This window comes from Onychostoma macrolepis, chromosome 12, assembly GCF_012432095.1.
Source record: "Onychostoma macrolepis isolate SWU-2019 chromosome 12, ASM1243209v1, whole genome shotgun sequence".
Lineage (NCBI taxonomy): Eukaryota > Metazoa > Chordata > Actinopteri > Cypriniformes > Cyprinidae > Onychostoma > Onychostoma macrolepis.
In genome coordinates, this window is record NC_081166.1 from 18718563 (window position 1) to 18740762 (window position 22200).

The window sequence follows — 22200 nt, forward strand, 5'->3', positions numbered from 1 at the left end:
GCTTTTTAAAGATGCTGATTTCATTTTCCAGCAGGATTTGGCACCTGCCCACACTGCCAAAAGCACCTAAAGTTGGTTAAATGACTATGGTGTTGGTGTGCTTGACTGGTCAGCAAACTCACCAGACCTGAACCCCATAGAGAATCTATAGGGTATTGTCAAGAGGAAAATGAGAACAAGAGACCAAAAAATGCAGATGAGCTGAAGGCCACTGTCAAAGAAACCTGGGCTTCCATAACACCTCAGCAGTGCCACAAACTGATCACCTCCATGCCATGCCGAATTCAGGCAGTAATTAAAGCAAAAGGAGCCCCTACCAAGTATTGAGTACACATACAGTAAATGAACATACTTTCCAGAAGGCCAACAATTCACTAAAAATGTTTTTTTTTTTATTGGTCTTATGAAGTATTCTAATTTGTTGAGATAGTGAATTGGTGGGTTTTTGTTAAATGTGAGCCAAAATCATCACAATTAAAAGAACCAAAGACTTAAACTACTTCAGTCTGTGTGCATTGAATTTATTTAATACACAAGTTTCACAATTTGAGTTGAATTACTGAAATAAATGAACTTTTCCACGACGTTCTAATTTATTGAGATGCACCTGTATGTATATATATATATATATATATATATATATATATATATACTGTATATATAAAATTCTACCTTCTTACATTTAAATTGCAATTCTGCATCAAATTCAGGAATTTAAGAACAATTCTCAATTAATCTCTCATGGAGCACAACCCTGACTGATAAATATGTCAACACTTGTTACCCACTGATGGAACAACAGCTATTAGCCTGAAGCAAAAAAGGAAAGTGACTAAATCACTACAAAATAACAGTAAGGACTTCTCACTTTTCATTTCATTTACTGATAAACGGGGACTGTAGATTAAAATTGAATCTGATTATCTGCAGAAGGATATTTGTCAAGTTTCTCTTTCTGGGTCATGTTGCTGACTCTGTCCTGCAGGGTTTGTATGCCACGGACCCAGTGCTGGGCTTCCTCTTTTGTGTCACACTGGAGATCCAAGCTCTTCCGTCCTCCCTTGAACACAATGGTAAGACACCGTTCTTCTGGGAGTGAGGTTGCCAGATTTCTCAACATCTCAGATTTACAACCCTCCTGCACACACTCCACTTCCATCACAGAGACTAAGAGGAAAAGAGGTATTTTTAATTTGACAAAACTGGCTTAGTTTCATCAACCATTTATATTGATATTGTTGATATTGACAGTAGCACAAAAATAAGGAAACAAACAATGATTGAGCCAAAATACAGACATCTTTGGTTTTCCAGTCTCTGTGTATAATTCAGTAGACCAAATAAGCCTCTAACATTAGAAAATGCCCACCCCAGTGTGCATGAGGTAGACAGCAGTGGCCTATAGTATAGATTATTTACTCCAATATGGTCGCCATATTTGTGCCCTGTCAGCTGTTTAATTTACATTTCATGCTAAATAAATGGCTGTGATAATAAACCTAAATGTCAGCTATACTAATTGTCAGTATTTTTAATACTGATTTATAGAGCAAACCTTACATGACCTGTCTGAACAGAGATTTGTCTTATTGTGGAAATCACCTGATGTTTTCATATCTTTATTTATCACTGTACTGCAGATAGAAGGGGATTGGTAAATAATCTTTGTTCATCTCTGCACTGCTGTGCAAAAACAAATAATTGATTATAAACATTAGTGACACTTTATAATAATTTCCATTAATAAATCAGTTACAAACATTATATAATGCTTAACAGATTATTAGTTAATATATATATATATATATATATATATATATATATATATATATATATATATATATATATATATTCAAATAGCTAGAAGCGTGAGATAATGTGCTTGTTAATGTTTACTAATAAACTTATTAAACATTATCTAATAATTAACAGATGATTGTTTCATGTAAATTAAAATGCTTTTAATGGTCACATGGTCAACATAAGCAGTGCAGAGCTAGAAGATCAAAAACAGCATAAAGTGAATATATACAAAAATCAGACGTACAGGTGTGAATTTTGAACTGAAAATTAAAAATTAAATAAATATATAAAAAATAAATAAAACAGCACATTTATTTATAAGAGGAAGAAAAAAAATAAGTACAATGCTTACCCAGATAATAAAGAAATCGAAATGACACAACATCATACACAATTTCAAAAAGTTGACCTACACAAGGATCAAAACCATGACCTCTGTGTCTAAAACCTGTCACTCATGTCACTATGCCACTGGGAAGACGTCTATTCACATGAAGTTCAGAGGAACAGGTGAGGATGATCGATCAAAAAAACAAAACGAAAAAAAAAAAACAGAAGTTCATTTCTGACATAAAGAACACACACGGTAGACAAAATGTTTGGAAAAGATGCTACTTTTGCATCACTTATAGCCACAGTAGCTGTTGCAGTCTTACAGTGGGCATTTGCATTTATTAATAATTTTGTGATTGTTTAATGTTCTGTATAAGTTTCATTTTGCCTGCCGCTATGGGCTCTATGCACGGTCACTTCCGCGTTTTTCCTCAGGACCCTTACTTACATCTGACCGAGGTGAAGATGACTTTTCAGCTTACAAGAACTTCCCTGAATTATTGTAAATGCTGTCCATCACATTGTGAGTGTGCCAGTTGTCACACCAAAACGGAGAAAGGCATTTTAAAGAGTTTCAAGTTACATCGACAACATGAGGGTGAGTATTGTGCTATCATCTTTTAGCAAATCTAGCTAATAAGGCTGGATAACCCTGCATGACTTGTTGCGCCAATTTGATCTGCACTTAAATAGAGTTTAGCTTTAAACGCCATTCACTTTATGTTTTATGAGCCCTAAGAGATAATAGCAATAACAACAGAGCTCCCGGAAAGTTAATCCACAGTTGTTTGAATCTGTCATGTGGCTCTGATAGGTGTTTGCTGTGATGAACATCTTCAATTGATATAAAGTATTTTAAATACTGTACCCATTTTTATATTGCCATATATCGTAATACACCTTAATTCTGTCAGTTTATATACTTATATGTTCAATCATTTTATTATCTGTACCCTGAAGCTTGAATTGATTGTTTAATTTTAATATAGCAGTTTTCCAACACAAACATGGTGAAGCTGTTTAGTAAAAAAAAAGCAAACAAGATCAGAAATGGTTAAGGGATAGGGACTTCCTTTTATATATTACTGAACACAGTGTATTGTGTTTGTAATATTATACAGATTATTAATTCTTCATAATTTAATTCAAAATATATGTTCATTTACAATGTAACAATTTACACACGTGGTCAGAATTGTTGGTACCCTTGGTAAATATGATCAAAGAAGTCTGTGAAAATAAATGTGTATTGTTATTCCTTTTGAGCTTTCATTTAAAAAAATCACAAAAAAATCTAAGCTTTCATTGGAGAATAAGAATTTAAAATGGGGGGAAATATCATCATGAAATAAATGTTTTTCTCTAATACACATTGGCCACAATTAACAGCACCCTTTTATTCAATACTTTTTGAAACCTCCATTTGCCAGTTTAACATGCTGGAACACAATGACAGGTACCCTTAGAAAATCTTATGAGTAAAATATATCTGAAATATATTGCCATTCATATTCACAGTTTTGAGCACACCAGGGTGATTATGAACATATGAACAAATTATCCAGCCATGGCGTTCACAGAAATATAAATAGGTGGGAAAACAAAACAAAGCCCAAATCATCCATCACAATGAGAAAAACCAAAGAATATATTTCTGATGTGCAGCAAAAGATAATTGAGCTTCACAAATTAGTGAAGTGGCTTTAAGAAATGAGCTAGAGCAGAGAAAATTCCCATTTCCACCATCAGGGCAATAATTAAGAATTTCCAATCAACATCAAATGTTACGAAACTGCCTGGAAGAGGACGTGTGTCTATATCGTCCTAATGCACGGTGAGAAGGAGAGTTTGAGTGGCTAAAGACTCTCCAAGGACCACAGCTGGAGAATTGCAGAAAACAGTTGAGTCTTGTGGTCAGAAAACCTTAAAAAAATTTTTTTTTTTAAATGTCAAACAGCACCTACATCACCCAGCATATTCAGTTATCAGACACGACTGGAACTTCAAATGAGACTGGCTTCTATGGTCAGATGAAACTAAAAAATGAGCTTTTTAGCAGCAAACACTCAAGATGGGTTTGGTGAACACAGGGATAAAAAGTACCCCATGTGTACAATGAAATATACTGCTGTATTTTTGATGTTGTGGGCCTATATTTCTGCTGGAGGTCCTGTACATCTTGTTTAGACACATGGCATCATGGATTCTATCAAATACCAACAGATAAAAAAATCAATAAGTGACTGACTCTGTTAGAAATCTTATAATGGGCCATGTTTGGATCTTCCAACCGTACAATAATCCAAACACAAACCTCAAAAGCAACACAAAAATGGGTCACTGAGCACAAATTCCAGTCCAGTCCTCTGACCTGAACCCTATAGAAAATGAGTGCGGTGAATTGAAGAGAAGATGCGCCAACATGGAGCTGGGAATATAAATGGTCTGGAGTGATTCTGGATGAACGAATGGTCACTGATCTCTTGTCAGGTGTTCTCTAACCTCATGCATTATAGGAGAAAATTTAGAGCTGTTAAACTGGCAAATGGAGGTTTAAAAAAGTATTGAATAAAAGGGTGCCGTTAATTGTGGCCAATGTGTATTAGAGAAAAACATTTATTTAATAATGATATTTCCCCCCATTTTACATTCTTATTATCCACTGAAAGGTTAGATTTTTTGTGGATTTTTTAAATAAAAGATCAAAAGGATTATCAATGCAGATTAATTTTCACAGCCTTCTTTGATCATATTTACCAAGGGTGCCGATATTTTTGGCCATAACTGTATATATTTACATTTATATTACATTCAATTTACATTTCATATAACAATTTGTACAAATAAAAACACATTAATTAAAGTGTATTGTGTAAGGCCAGATCTCTCTGTGGAAGACCGACTGAAAGGTGGACCATGAAGAGAAATAACTCATCGATGGGCTGCAGAAATCGACACTGTCAAAATAAATTTTAAATAATTATGATACATATAATGCATGCAATGTGTGCATCAAGAGAGAAAAATAAATATAAATAACATTTATTTTCTATCTCTGTCACAAACAATACAATATCAATATTTACCATTGCATTGCTTGTTATTCCAAATTTACTCAGAATAGCTCATTATAGCTGTCCTTTGCTCTGGTCACACGAACCATGTTGTGGGATGCAGGTTCACCAAGTCTCCAAAAATCCATTGGGTGTAGATCACTAGACCCTAGTACTAGTATTCTAGACCCTAGGTGAGATTCTAGACCCTAGGTGGTGCTTTTAAGGGCAGCCGCATGAATGTTGAGTTGTTTGGCAGTCAGGTCTTTTTAGCTTTTTAAACAATTTTAACTTAGTAGTTTGGAAATGCACGGATAGATAATTTATTTTTATGATTATATTGTTATATTGGGAGTTTGGACATGCGGATGGATTTATTTCTGGGAGATTTTGGATGGATTCTGGTATGCGGCCTACTCTTCTACAGCTGGGAGGATGATAGGAAACTATTGAGGAAACCATCTTCAAGTAATTGTTTCCCTCTTCTCCTTACAATGGCACAACCTGGACATTTAAGTGATTTCCATTTTTTAAGAAGTCTGAGAAGATGTGCATCTCCTTTGACTCCTGAAGTTAAGAACATACTGCAGTTAAATGGGATTCTTCAACTCCGATCTCGTCCAAGGGGTAAGAAAGCTGGGAGAAATTATATTCGTTCAATACATACAATTGTTGGAAATCGCCCTACTTCCTGTGGAACTGCTGTGGATATTAAAAGAATGCCAACTGGGCAAAGAATGTTTTTATCTGACTGTTGATACCAATCTAAGAACTTAATTCATATCAAGATAAATCAACACAAGTCAATACCATCTATGCCTGGTTTTCTCCTTTCTAATGTGCGTTCTTTACACCACAAATGTGATGAGCTGCACAGTGTATCACTGAATAATAACTCAGCAGTTGTCGCCGTTTCTGAGACTTGGCTAAATGATGGTATCCCAGATTCAATTGTAACTTTTCCTGGATATACAATACATCGGCAGGATCGCAGAGGATGTGGGGGAGGAGGAGTTGCCTTGTATGTTTGTAACACCATCAAACAAATTCGACTGACTCATCTAGAAGAGGAAGATCATGAAGCTTTGTGGGTCTGGTTACGTCCCAGTCGTCTTCCTCGAGGGTTAAGTTGTATTATTGCGGCTGTGCTATATTTTCCACCACACTCTTCTGTAACAGCCCAACCTGATTTACTAATCTCACAGTATTTGGATAGCTGTCTCAGATATATTGAATGTAACTACCAGCAGGCTGCAATTGTCATACTTGGTGATACAAATAAGTACAAGTCTGAAACCATCTGCAGCAGACATGGTCTGAAACAAATCGTGGCTGGAGCAACAAGAAAGTCAACTAGACTCTATATTTAGCAATATGTCCTCCATGTATCAGACACCAGAGCATTTGCCTCCTGTTGGCTCTTCTGACCATCAGACTATTTTGCTAAATGCAGGAAACTGGCCCACCAAGCCTATTAAACATTTTTTTTGCAGAAAACGTACACCTGAGTCAATCAGGGAACTGGGCCTCCTTATGAACACTACTTATTTTTCTCACATTCACGAAGCTATGGATCCTGAGGCTAAGGTTGGTGCCTTTACTTCCACTATCATATCTATCTTGGATAAAACAGTTCCATTAAAGAAAGTCTCTATCACAAACACAGATAAGCCTTGGATGACTGTTCAAATTAAAGATCTGATAAAAGAAAGACAGTGTGCTTTTTGTTCTGGCGACAAAACTTCTTATAGGAAAATACAATCAATCATTGCCAAAAAATTCAAGAACGCAAAGAAACAATATTACCAGCATGAGGTGGAGGAACTGCGATGCTCCAAGCCAAAACAATGGTTTAAGTCATTGAAGAATTTAATGGGGATGGAAGGAGATAAGAGTGACATGGTGTCTCAGGATCAAAACATCATGCAACGTGAGTGTGACACTCTGGCTCGGCACTTTGCTTCTGTGTGGAATTATGTAAGCCACATTTCTTTGTCTGAGGAAGAAGTGACCTGCAAGTTGTCAAATTGTAGTGTACCTCCTCTGAGTATTGGACAAGTTAAGACTAGACTCTGTAAAGTGAATGCATCCAAGTCTGCTGGTCCCGACTGCGTTCCTCCTTGGGTGCTAAAGACTTTTCATGAAGAGTTGGCACCGGTGTTATGTGACATCTTCAATACATGTATCCAGCATAACATCTTTCCAAAACAATGGAAGGAGGCTATAGTCAAAGCTGTTCCTAAAAAAGCAAAGCCTAGTTTTCCAGCAGATTATCGTCAGATCTCACTACTTAGCTGTGTTGGAAAAGTGTTTGAAGGAATCCTCAGAGATGCCATTCTGGAAGATACAGTTACCAAGATTGAACCATCACAACATGACTTTATGAGGAACAGATCAACTGACACTGCTCTTATTCAAATTCTGCAGTACTGGCATGAAGCACTTAACAGCTCTCCCAAAATGGATATACATGCTGTTTTTGTTGACTTCACTCGAGCTTTTGACACAATTGAACATAGTCGACTGCTACGTTCTTTAGCTGACTTGCAAGTCAGACGACCCCTTTGGCTTATTATAAGGAGCTATCTGAGTAACAAGAGAGCAGAGGGTGAAGTGGGGCTCCTGTGTGTCTAACTCCTTTCCAGTTCCAGCTGGTGTTCCTCAAGGGGGACTTTTATCCCTTCTGCTTTTTGTCATATGCATAAATACCCTGGATTCAGATTTGCCTCCTTCGGTAATACCTGTGAAATATGCTGATGATCTAACAATCACAGAGTTTCTAATGGGGTCTTTACCTGGACTCCCTCAGAAGGCCTTGGATTCTGTAGTGGAATGGGGACAGGAATTTACATTGGCAATGAATGGAGCTAATACTGTGGACATGGTAATTAGTGCCAGGAGAGAGGACAACATTCCCCCCCCGCTCCTGTTATCTAGACAATTAGTAGAGTTTCTACCTTTAAATTGCTTGGAGTTCAAATATCCTCTGACTTGTCATGGGATGCCCACATTAAGTACATTATTTCGAAGGTGCGCCCCAGAATATACTATCTTTGCTCTGCAAAAAAAGCGGGTCTTCCTTGTGATGTTTTAGTGCAAGTATACTTGACTTTTATACGGCCAGTTCTTGAGTATGCTAGTCCAGTATGGGGTGGTCTACCTAAAGGTCTCTCTGAGGAGTTGGAGAGGATCCAAAAGCGATGCTGTCGGATAATAGGCATTCCGACTTCAACTCTCCCAACATTGAGTGAGAGGCGTGAAGAAGCCACCATACGTACTCTTACTAAAACACTGAAGGACAGTTCATCACCACTGCATTGTTTCCTGCCTACGGCTTCAACACCTACTTATTCTCTTCGGCGGCACAAGACATGTGTTGTACCCAGGAGTAAAACTAAACGTCATGAACTCACCTTTATTCCCTGTGCTCTAATATTGTTGTATGGATAACTTACGGGTCCCTGATTAGGATGCCTTTTCTGTGAATCTGTGTTATTCATATATATGTGTATGTATGTATTTATATGTATATGTATGCATGTGTACCTGTATATATATATATATATATTAGTGGTGGGCCGTTATCGGCGTTAACGTGCTGCGTTAACGCAAGACTCTTATCGGGCGAAATAAAAAAAATATCGCCGTTAATCTATTCTCAAAGTTGGGTTGGGAGCTGGGTCTATACTACGCAAGCTATGATGACTTTCACCTGATATTTTAGCGCGGATGTATACCTAGCAGAATTGCACTGTAGGGGGCGAGAACGAGTCTTTGAACCTGTGTGTATGCGTGCTAAAATGGATGCAGCTATGAAGCAGCCGGGTTTGCTTCAGGGAAAATGTATTTTTAAGAAGCTTCCCAATGAAGATCGGCAAGTCATTTCTGTCTCTACGTTACATGGTCACGCTCTCTGTATCGCGCGCACAGCGGAGTTCCGCCCCGGTTCGCACACACACACACGTAAGCGCACACACAAGTAAGCACACTCCCACTCCTATTTGTAAATATTAAGCCGCAAAACGTCTATTTAAATATGACTTCTGCGTGTCTCTGTGTTAATGTATGGCGCAAGACGCGCGGGTTTGTTTACTCATACAGAAGCCCGCGTGACGCTTGCGGTGATATTAACGTCTGCCGTCTCACTAAATGAGGACATAAATACATGAACAACATCTCCAGAACTGCTCTGAGAGTCACTTCACGAGCACTCGAGCGTTTCATTTGAGAAAAACTATCCTCATATCATATACACAGAAACGTAAAGGTATTCACGGCAACCCGTCAAAAAAAAAGTTCGGTTTCACTTGAAGACATTGGGCAGAACATAATAGGCTACTACTATTAAAACTATTAAAACCTTATCTTTAAGGAATAATCATACAATGTCTTCAATGTTATTATCAATATTAAATTCTTGATGACTGCTAGTTGTTTACTACTAGTAGTGAACTTATTCTGATCTACTTGGCAGAATTCAAATGAGCCATTTTAATCTAGATTAATCTAGATTAATTCCAAGATTAATCTAGATTAATCTAGATTAAAAAAATTAATCTATGCCCACCACTAATATATATATATGTTTATGTATATTAGTATTTATTTTTATTTTCTTTTTCATTTTTCATTTTTTTTAAATTTATTATGTTTGTATATCAGCTATCTTTTATTTGTTTCATACTAAGTAGTGATTGTCTTGGAGTATGTGTATGTTTGACACATTTCAGGGTTTTGTGCTACAATATCCTGTCATGTCAAACTTTAAATAAAACTAAACTAAACTAAATCACAAATCTAGATGGGATGCAAAACATGTTTTCAAAATATACTACTGTGCAAACATACACCCTTGTTACGTGTAGTTACTGTGTAAGTGTAACGTCCGCGGGCTGTAATCTAAAGTGATGCCTTGTTTAGAGGTCGATCGATAGTGGATTTTACTGATACCGATAGCTAGGTTGGACCACACTGGCTGATACCGATTAATCAACCGATACTTTTCAAAATGGATACTGAAAGAGAGCTAGTGCTTTACTATTTAAAAAAATAAATAAAAAGCAGCAACAGTACTGAACCATACTTTGTAAATGAATAAAAATATTAATATTATTTACTATATTGATCATTAAAGTTATTTCATAATTTGCTAATGTTAAAAGAAGAAACTTTAAAATGTAAAAATATAGCCTATTAGTAGCTAATAGTGAATGTTGAAATGAAAACACTTTAACAAGGAACAATACTTCTACAGTTTTCATTAATGCTACGAATGGACTTTTATTGTTAAATGTTACCATTTAATTTCAACAGTCATGCTTAAAGATGGCCATGTTTAAATATCTACACAAGGCCATAGCATTAAAATTACACACGTATGGATATTGTATGTGTACTAACACACTTTATTTGCTTCTATTTTTTAACACTTGATAATTATCTAATCAAAAAAAAAAAAAAAAAGTTAGTCGCGCAGCGCTGCGTCTAGGAGAACTCAGAGGTATCACACACACACACACACCAGACGCTTTGCGTTCAAATCAAGAGGCGGTCGAAATTTTTTTTATTTAAATCACCAAACGGACATAAGTTTGCTTCAAGAATGAACAATGTGGCATAAATGAGTTTGAAGTTCGGTGTTTAAAAAAAATAGAGCAAGTGGAAAGAGAATGTGCGATCTATTACAGCTCTCTACATGAAGCATACCGACTTTATTAGAGCCACAGAAAGACAAACGTTTTGCTGAAAAATGCACAATACATAATTTATAGCCTATAGGGTGAAGTCATTATATACATTCACAACGATTTGGGACAAATATAATGTAATTTAATAGAAAACTATGTGAATGGCGCTCTTTTCCGCGGCAGGCTTTTCTGTCGGCTGTATTTAAATGCGTGTCTGGTGTTTCCCGCTCCGTGCAGCGTACAGTGTCACGTGTCAAAATATACAACACGTGCTGTCAGTGATTTCCGCCTCTAGAGGCCGCTCTCGTACTGTATAATGCCAGCGGACCCTTCTCAGCCATTCCGGCAACGGTTGCAAACCGGAAAACTATCGGCATGGATTTTTGCCGATAACCGATAATTGTGGCAATCAATTATTGGTGGCGATTAATCGGCAAAACCGATGAATCGGTCGACCTCTAGCCTTGTTACCCTCTTGATACGTGTTGTTACTGTGTAAGTGTAACATCTGCGGGCTGTAACAAAGAAATATTTGTGTTATTTAACAAAATTTTAACAGATCTTTTCCAAGAACAGAATGCAGAAAAAAAACTAATTTGAAACCACTTATACAAAACACAAAGAACTGTAAAACACACACACACACACACACACACACACATGCACGCACACGCACAAAATCATGTTCTACGTTTATTTTTAATAGGCATATTGTCAATTTTTCCTTTCAGTTGTGGGCAGGAATCAACGAATTTCTGGAGATCTTTTGCATATGCTTGCAAAGTTGTCCCTGCAGTATGTGACCCCTCTGATGCAGTTTTCACCTGTGATCACAATTAGAGAAAAATACATTGCAAAAAAAAAAAAACTGTTAATACATGTCAAGCTTGCATAATGTAAAGAAGTGTTGCATAAAGCTTATATTTAACCAAATATATAAAATAAGGACTTCTGTAAGGACTGTGTCACAGCAATGTTTCAAGGAAAATCTGTAAGAGTTGCCAACACTGTTTAAAACATAATACACATAATAAAATAACAAAGGACTACAAAAGTACACAGGTAACTGGAAAATAAAAACAAGAACTTAATAGTGTAACAAAATCCACTCTGATGGGCTCAATTCACCTTAAAGGAGTAGTTCACTTCTGGAACAAAAATGTACAGATAATGTACTCACCCCCTTGTCATCCAAGATGTTCATGTCTTTCTTTCTTCAGTCGTGAAGAAATTATGTTTTTTGATGAAAATATTTCAGGATTTCTCTCCATAAAATGGACTTCTGTGGTGCCCCCGAGTTTGCACTTCCAAAATGCAATTTAATTGCAGCTTCAAAGGGCTCTAAACTATCCCAGCCGAGGAAGAAAGGTCTTATCTAGCGAAAAGATTGGTTAAACGCTCCTCTTGTCTAGCTCTGCGTGAACTGTTTTTTTTTTTCCGGTTCATGACAGTTAGGGTAGGTCTAAAAACTCCCATCTCATTTTCTCCTCCAACTTCAAAATCGTCCTACATCGCTGCAGAAGTACTGACTCAGTGTTTACAAAGTGAATATACAAAGAAGGTCAAACGCCCTATATAAAAACGGTGCGATGGAGGACGATTTGGGACGATTTTGAAGTTGAAGGAGAAAATAAGATGGGAGTTTTTCGACATACCCTAACTGTTATGAACAAGAGTTAGACAAGAGGAGCGTTTGAGGTTAAAAAGTATATAAATTGTAACTTTTTTAGAAAATAACCGATCCTTTCGCTAGATAAGACCCTTCTTCCTCGGCTGGGATCGTGTAGAGCCCTTTGAAGCTTCAATGAAACTGCGTTTTTAATCTTCAATCCACTGGCCACCATAAAACTCCACTGTATTAAGAAAAATCCTGGAAGGTTTTCCTCAAAAAAACTTAATTTCTTTGCGACGGAAGAAAGAAAGACATGCACATCTTGGATGACATACGGGTGAGTAACATGTCAGGAAATTTTTTTCATTTGTGTTTGTCATAAAATTATGAACAAATACATTAAAACAACACCATGGTTTAAAATTTAGAGGGTTTTCGGTCCCTCTTTATATTGAGTGGCTTTAACATTTCAATTAATAATTTGGTACTATGCACATATTGTGTACATCATTTTTTTTTACATTGTACTTATATTTTAAAAATACCTGCATGTAATTACATCTGTAATTAATTTCAGTAATTACATTAATTACACTGTTGAACCATCCCTTACACCTTAACCCACCCTTAAACCTACCCACACCACCAAACCTGTCCCTAACCTCACCCGTATCCCACCTCAATACCAGCAAAAGTGATTTGCAATACAATATAAACACAATAAGTGCATTGTACTTATTTTCTGATGCAAGCACATAGTAGTTAAGGCCAGTTAATATAAAGTGGGACCAGGTTTTCTGTACATAGAGACTATTTTTTTTAATAAATGTACTCTAATGTTTGTGGATGGGCACTTTCTTTTAAATTCAGGTATGCCTAATTCTGTAAAAATGAAAAATATGCAACAGGGCTGAAGAGGTTTTAACCACAGGTTTTGTAGCACAATCATGGCTGTTTTGTGGGACCTATGGTTTAACTATAGTAACAATGTTTCTTTTTTTTAACTATGGAATAAACATAGTATAGAAGTCCTTTTTTATATACAGTGAGGAAAATAAGTATTTGAACACCCTGCTATTTTGCAAGTTCTCCCACTTAGAAATCATGGAGGGGTCTGAAATTGTCATCGTAGGTGCATGTCCACTGTGAGAGACAATCTAAAAAAAAAAAATCCAGAAATCACAATGTATGATTTTTTAACTATTTATTTGTATGATACAGCTGCAAATAAGTATTTGAACACCTGAGAAAATCAATGTTAATATTTGGTACAGTAGCCTTTGTTTGCAATTACAGAGGTCAAACGTTTCCTGTAGTTTTTCACCAGGTTTGCACACACTGCAGGAGGGATTTTGGCCCACTCCTCCACACAGATCTTCTCTAGATCAGTCAGGTTTCTGGCCTGTCGCTGAGAAACACGGAGTTTGAGCTCCCTCCAAAGATTCTCTATTGGGTTTAGGTCTGGAGACTGGCTAGGCCACGCCAGAACCTTGATATGCTTCTTACAGAGCCACTCCTTGGTTATCCTGGCTGTGTGCTTCGGGTCATTGTCATGTTGGAAGACCCAGCCTCGACCCATCTTCAATGCTCTAACTGAGGGAAGGAGGTTGTTCCCCAAAATCTCGCAATACATGGCCCTGGTCATCCTCTCCTTAATACAGTGCAGTCGCCCTGTCCCATGTGCAGAAAAACACCCCAAAGCATGATGCTACCACCCCATGCTTCACAGTAGGGATGGTGTTCTTGGGATGGTACTCATCATTCTTCTTCCTCCAAACACGTTTAGTGGAATTATGACCAAAAGTTCTATTTTGGTCTCATCTGACCACATGACTTTCTCCCATGACTCCTCGGGATCATCCAAATGGTCATTGGCAAACTTAAGTTGGGCCTGGACATGTGCTGGTTTAAGCAGGGGAACCTTCCGTGCCATGCATGATTTCAAACCATGACGCCTTAGTGTATTACCAACAGTAACCTTGGAAACGGTGGTCCCAGCTCTTTTCAGGTCATTGACCAGCTCCTCCCGTGTAGTTCTGGGCTGATTTCTCACCTTTCTTAGGATCATTGAGACCCCACGAGGTGAGATCTTGCATGGAGCCCCAGTCCGAGGGAGATTGACAGTCATGTTTAGCTTCTTCCATTTTCTAATGATTGCTCCAACAGTGGACCTTTTTCACCAAGCTGCTTGGCAATTTCCCGTAGCCCTTTCCAGCCTTGTGGAGGTGTACAATTTTGTCTCTAGTGTCTTTGGACAGCTCTTTGGTCTTGGCCATGTTAGTAGTTGGATTCTTATTGATTGTATGGGGTGGACAGGTGTCTTTATGCAGCTAACGACCTCAAACAGGTGCATCTAATTTAGGATAATAAATGGAGTGGAGGTGGACATTTTAAAGGCAGACTAACAGGTCTTTGAGGGTCAGAATTCTAGCTGATAGACAGGTGTTCAAATACTTATTTGCAGCTGTATCATACAAATAAATAGTTAAAAATCATACATTGTGATTTCTGGATTTTTTTTTAGATTATGTCTCTCACAGTGGACATGCACCTACGATGACAATTTCAGACCCCTCCATGATTTCTAAGTGGGAGAACTTGCAAAATAGCAGGGTGTTCAAATACTTATTTTCCTCACTGTATTTGGTTAAATATAAGCTTTGTGCACACTTCTTTACATTATGCAAACTTGACATGCATTAACAATTGTTTTTATTTTTTTTATTTTTGCAATGTATTTTACTCTAATTGTGATCACAGGTGAAAACTGCATCAGAGGGGGAGGACTTTTCTGCTCCCTCATACTGCACGTGCAGGAACAACTTTGCAAGCATATGCAAAATTTCTCCAGAAATTTGTGGACTCCTGCCCACAGCTGAAAGGAAAAATGTATAATATGCCTATTAAAAATAAATGTAGAACATGATTCGTGTGTGTGTGTGTGTGTGCGTGTGTGTGTTTTTACTGTTCTTTGTATTTTGTATAAGTGGTTGCAAATTTGTTTTCTCTGCATTCAGTTCTTGTTCTTTATTATTTTGTTAAATAAAAATATTTGTTTAACTTTGAACCTGGCATTTAACTATGTAATGCAGTTCATTGTTAATAACTTTGAAACACATCTATTGTAGCATAACTAAAATTGTTTAATGTTACACTTACACAGTAACTACACTTAGCAAGAGGGTAACAAGGGATCACTTTAGATTACAGCACGGGATGTTACACTTACACAGTAACTACACGTAACAAGACGGTAACAAGGGATCACTTTAGATTACAGCCCGCGGATGTTACACTTACACAGTAACTACACGTAACAAGAGGGTAACAAGGGATCACTTTAGATTACAGCACGGGATGTTACACTTACACAGTAACTACACGTAACAAGTGGGTAACAAGGCATCACTTCAGATTACAGCCCGCGGATGTTACACTTACACAGTAACTACACGTAACAAGAGGTAACAAGGCATCACTTTAGATTACAGCCTGCGGACATTACACTTACACAGTAACTACACATAACAAGAGGGTAACAAGGGATCACTTTAAATTACAGTCCACGGATGTTACACTTACACAATAACTACATATAACAAGGGTTTATGTTTGCACAGTAGTTAAGAAAAAAGTTGTAGTACGTTTTATTCTACTTGCTTCAAACCACATACGAAATCTGGAATCCCAAAGTGCACCAACAGCACTACAGCTATCAAAAAACATCAATTATACAGTAATTATACGTGTTGTGTATTACGCTGTTTTATATCCTGGGAGGAGCTGGAAACAGTTAATCTACTTTTCCACTGTATTGCACCTTGACAGTACAATGCTGGTGACCTGACTTGCTGCTGAGATGACCATAAGCAATACTCTTTCATCAGGTAAATTTTCATATGGGAATTTCTAAACCAAATCATATCAGAAGCTCATCACATAATTACCGCGTACTTTCAGCTGAGTTGTTCAGTAATCTCCATGACCCCACATAAATAACACTAGTAAATAATATAGCTTATATTCTTTAGTAAACTGTGGTAAAATTGTATAAAGACTATGGTGGTGTCACGGTCTCTGTGCTGTGCACACACAATAGTCACACGCCGAAGACGATTGAAGAGAATAATCCATTTAATACAGGGGTCTCAAACTCAAATTGGCTGGGGGCCATTGCTGTGACTGACATCTCATAGAAGGGCCGTTTTAACATTGAAGCACAAGAAGAAAGCACAAAAGTTCTGGAAATTTACTTTAATTGCTAAGATATTAGCTCACATTTCTTTTAAATTACATTACTAACATATTTTTGTCATGCTTAACAAAAATCTAAACAAAAGTGTCTGTGCATTGTTATATAATTTAACATATTTAACAGTTACCTACTTTATTTTAACTTAAGTAACTTTTCAAAACTGTGCTGAACCTTACACTGAACAACTGCGATCTCTGAATACTACAAACTATTCTATTTCTTGCCAGACACTTGGCAGCGCTTCTGCTCACACAACTGAGCCACGTTTGCCCTGATGGAGTTCACAGTTGAAACCCTGAGTACAGCTTCAAGATGAGCATCACTGAGCCTGGACCTGAACTTGCATTTATTGAAGTTCATAGTTGAGAAAAGTTTCTCACACAGGTATGTGCTTCCAAAAAGGCACATTAACCGACTGAACACTTTGGAAAGCTCTGGGAAGCATGGAGGTAATTCTCTCAGAAACTGTGCAGTCTTGTCTGCATTTCCTTGTGCCTCTCTGAATTTAGTTTTAGCTCACTGTTGCACTGCAAGTCAATAAGTTCCATTTGCAACAAATTTGGGACACTCTCCACATCAACTGAGAAGGGGTCTGCAAACAGCTGGAAAGTGTCACGGTGTGCCTTGAAGTCAGCAAAACGCTGATCAAATTCCTGAAGTAGGTTTTCAACAGCAGAGGCATATTCATCACCATTGAATGCTATGCCCTCCTCCACGAGAGATCTGCATGTTGTGAAATGACTGAGATTTTTTGCAGAAAGCTGAGTTTTCCACAATCTCAATTTTGTGGAGAAGGCTTTCACACTTTCATACACTGCTGTGATGAGCTGACCAGGGCTCTGGAGCTTCAGGTTAAGGATGTTCAGCTCTTGTGTAATGTCTACTAGGAATGCAAGGTCCATGACCCATTTAGAATCATCAAATTCAGGAACATCCATTCTGCCATCTTCCATAAATCTCTTCACCTCTGTTCTTAACTCAAAAAATCTCTTCAAGACATTTCCCCTGCTGAGCCAGCGCACCTCAGTAAAGTAAAGTACATCACCATATGTTGCCTCAATTTCTTCTAAAAAGGCTCGAAACTGGCGGTGCTGTAAACTTCTTGACCTGATGTAATTGATGCATCTTAGGACAACAGACATGATGTGTTCATATTTTAAGCATTTGCTGCACAGTGCCTGCTGGTGTATAATGCAGTGCAGAACAACTGCTGGATCTGCATTTTCCTCTTCCAACTTTCTTTGTACCAGCGCTACCAGTCCATTTTTTTTACCTGTCATAGATGGGGCGCCATCGGTGGTAATGCCTACTAGTCTGCTCCACGGCAAACCAGCGCGTTTAATCGCGTCGCACAGCTGCTGAAATATATCTTTGGCTGTCGTACGGCCGTGCATTGGACACAAACTCAGCAATTCTTCCGTCACCTCAAACTGGTCATTAATACCTCTGATGAAAATAGCTAGCTGAGCAGTGTCAGTTTTGTCTGTACTTTCGTCAAGCGCCACAGAGTATGCAGTGAAAACTCTAGCTTTCCCACGTAGCTGATCATAAATGTCACTCGATAACTCGGTAATCCGCTCTGCCACTGTATTGGCCGATAGAGAGAGATTGTTGAACATGTTCTTCTTTTCTGGACATAGAATATCAGCGACCTTCAACATGCAGTCCTTCATAAACTGCCCTTCAGTGAATGGCTTTCCTGCTTTAGCGATCATCTCACTCACCACGTAACTCGCTTCGACGGCAGCATCAGCATCCTTTTTGGCTCTGTGGAAAAGGCTTTGCTGGGACGTTAGCTCTCTCTGCAACTGTGTGGCTCGTTTTTTTCTCTCGTCTTCCTGGTACTTCTCGTATTGGTCTCCGTGTTTAGTCGAATAATGACGCTTGAGATTGTATTCCTTCAGAACCGCAACTTTTTCTTTGCATATCAGACAGGTGGCGTTTCCATTAAACTCCACAAAAAAATACTGCAGTGTCCATCTTTCTTGAAACAGTCTGTGTTCATCATCCACCTTCCTTTTCGGTTTGGAATTAGACATATTTTCGTTCACAGTCGAACAAAAAATAAACTGCTACACCTCAGAAACCAGCTAACGTCTTATCAAGTCTGCCGGTAAGCGCGGGTTTTTTAAGCTATCACTATTTTAATTTTAATTTTTTTTAACTGTGTTTTTGTTTCTAGTACATATTAAATTGCTATAAAACAACTACAAATAATAATAATAATCATTTTAAAATAATAATATTTTTGCGGGCCGGATTGCGTTTAATTTTTGATGTCAGTTGCGGGCCGGAGGGAGGGGAGGGCGTAAATGGCCCGCGGGCCGGCAGTTTGAGACCCCTGATTTAATATAATGTCAAGAAGAAGGAGTCCAACACACACACACACACACACACACACACAGGGTAACATAAGCAATAACCGACAAACTAGAACTCAATGGACAGCAACTAATATAGGGCAGATAACGGGGGGCAGATAGGTGAACATAATGAAGGTGATTAACTAATACATAGACAATGAACTAATGAGAACAGGAACAGAACCAAATATGGGCAAACAGGAAGGAAACAGGCAGACGACAAAACATGAGTCCAACAGGTTGTGACAGTTCACCCCCCTCCCGGAAGGCGTGATCTCACGCCATGGAACAAAGGGAGGGACGGAGGGTGACTTCGAAGGAGGATAAAGGAGTGGATGTGGGATGGTGACAGGGGACGCCAAAGGGCTGGCAGGAAGGCAGGCAGACAACACTGGAGGAGGTTCGGGTGGAGGACGAACACCCGGGAGGAGGACGACTAACAGAGTCCAGGGTGAAGATGGAGGGAGGAGCCAGGACGGAGCTAGGAGGGACTTGGAGCAGGAGGAGCCTGGCAGGACCCAGGCCACAGTCATGATGACGGCCCGTGGTGGAGCCGACAGAGGGAGGAGCCATGGAGGAGGAATGGCCGCCGACTCCATGGGGCCAACCGACGGTGGCAGAGCAGGTGGAGGAGGAACTGGAGAGCAGATGAGCCCGGGCGAAGCCGAGGATCCGGAGGGCCAGGGTGGAACCGGAGCAACTGAGGACCCAGGTGGAGCTGGAGGAAGGGAGGAGCCCAACGGAGCCGGTGGGGCGGAGCAACGAGGCACAGCCAGAGGAGCGGAGTCCTGAGGCGATGGCGGGACAACGACTGACCAAGGCGGAGCTGGATGGATGAAGGAGCCCAGTGGAGCTGGTGGGCCAATGGGCGACGGTGGAAATGAGGGAGCTAGGAGCCGAGGTGGAGCCGCTGGGTCGGAGGGCCGAGGTGGAGTCCAGGACTCAGAGGCTGGAGGCGGAGACAAGGGATCCCAGATACGACGCCGATGGAGATGGGCAGACCCGCGGCGATCCCACCGCACAGATGGTGGGCTGAGGGTGAGCAGAGGGGCTGCCTGGATGCAGCGGTGGCAGGACTGAAGTGGCAGGGATGATAGGAGGAGGCAGGAGAGGGAGGGAGGGTGGGTGGGAAATCCGGGTAGGTAGGCAATTCAGGGTAGCTAGAGACTTCAGATGAAGGCGGAAGCAGAAAAGGCATGTCTGCATAAGTATCCCAATCTATTAAGTCCTCAGAGTCCTGCGACTGCTCACCCTCAGCGGCAGTGCAGTGGGCAGGGCTTTCTTCAGCACCCTCACGCTCCACTGTAACTTCCACTGTAGCGTGCGATGTAGCCAGCTCTCGCACCTGATCGGACGGTCGATGAGGCTCTGGCTCCGGGGAAATCTCCAGCTCAGTCGCTCCTTCTTGCGATGGCTCGTGGGTTGCTATGGGCTCTGGCTCTCCATCCGCGGTGTGCTCGGGCTGACGCTCCGCGGCTCGGGGTGATGGTGGGCTGGGCTCTGGGTCAGGAGTGGGGCTGGTGTGATCGTCTTCGAAGTCCACGGTCAGTGGGGATAAACAGGACACCAGCACCCACTCCACAAAGGTGGCAAAATGTCCCCGAGGACCATCTCCGGACAACCGCGCTCTGCACTCGTCGTTCAGGCTTGTTTGGTAGAATGTGCAGAGGCAGTAGTCCGGGTAGTGAGTAAAGTTGGATATTTCCACGAACAGTCTTGTATGGTCCTCGAGGGAAAGGCTCCTCTGTTCCAGCATGAGGAGGAGGCAGGCAGGGTCATTCATGACAAAACAAAAAAAAAAAAAAACTGACAAAAACGGAAAACAAAATGAGGGGAAACACGCTGCTTAACTTTGCTTTATAAGATTGGTTATTCTGTCATGGTCTCTGTGCTGTGCACACACAATAGTCACACGCCGAAGAAGATTGAAGAGAATAATCCATCTAATATAATGTCAAGAAGAAGGAGTCCAACACACACACACAGGGTAACATAAGCAATAACCGACAAACTAGAACTCAATGGACAGCAACTAATATAGGGCAGATAATGGGGGGCAGACAGGTGAACACAATGAAGGTGATTAACTAATAATTAGACAATGAACATGAGTCGACAAAACATGAGTCCAACTGGTTGTGACAGGTGGTTTTCAACTTCACTATAATTACTAAATTATACTATAGTATACTACAGTTTAAAATTTGTATCAATGTCATGTAAGATATATGTTGTAATAATACAATAAGTAGGCTACCCAGTACGTAGTGTAAAAATATGTTGCATCATATATTTTGTGTTGTTACAATAAGGCAACTTGTTCTAAATCATAATATTGTTGCCTAACACAGTAGGTTATAAATACCACACAATCTTAGAATAGTTACACCTTATGAAATACTAACAGTGTAAATACTTTTTAATTTTCCAATTCGTTATCCCCTTATTCCCCCAATTGTTTCCATTTACCTACATGTACGTTCAGCTTTAAGTTATGCTGACGCTGAAAATCGCGGACTCTACATACACGTAATTTCAGAATAGGTACCCTTTAGTTATAAAATATTTACAGTAAAAATTAGGGGTGGGAGAAAAAATCTATTCATGTATGAATCGTGATTCAATGTTCTTACGATTCGAATCGATTAAAATTTTTTTAAAATCAATATTTTTTTAAATGTTATTTTAAAAAAAATAATGTGCTGTGGTCGTACTAAAAAGACGGAAGCCAACCGCGAGAGTTTGTGCGCCACCCGGACAGATTAGAGTGCGCACAGAGTGCAGAGGACAATAGAGTATGCGCGAGCCATGGAAGAGGAAAGACAAATAATACATCGCGATTTTCCCGCGAGGGCAAGCATTTGGAAAAATTTCGGATTTTATCAACTTCAGGGGAAGAAGGAGCTTAACAAGACTTATGCAGTATGCAAGCTTTGCAGAGAAAAGGTGAAGTACTTTGCGAACACCACAAACTTAAGGACTCACATTGAACACCATCATCCAGAGGTAAAGGATGAAGAACCTAAAGCTGCAAACGTTCCTGTTGGTCAACGCACTTTGCACCACTTCTCTAAAATGCCAGTCAGCTCTGAAC

At 39.4% G+C, this 22200-nt stretch overlaps 1 protein-coding gene across 2 annotated transcripts in view; it reads right to left on the reverse strand.

The window, feature by feature from the left end:
- Positions 1-22200, reverse strand: part of plcd3b (phospholipase C, delta 3b) — a 96278-nt gene that overhangs the window by 60836 nt on the left and 13242 nt on the right. For both annotated transcript variants that reach the window (XM_058793491.1, XM_058793490.1), the window contains one exon: positions 939-1167. In XM_058793491.1, coding sequence (XP_058649474.1) covers positions 939-1167 — 229 coding nt within the window. The remainder of the gene's footprint in view (positions 1-938; positions 1168-22200) is intronic.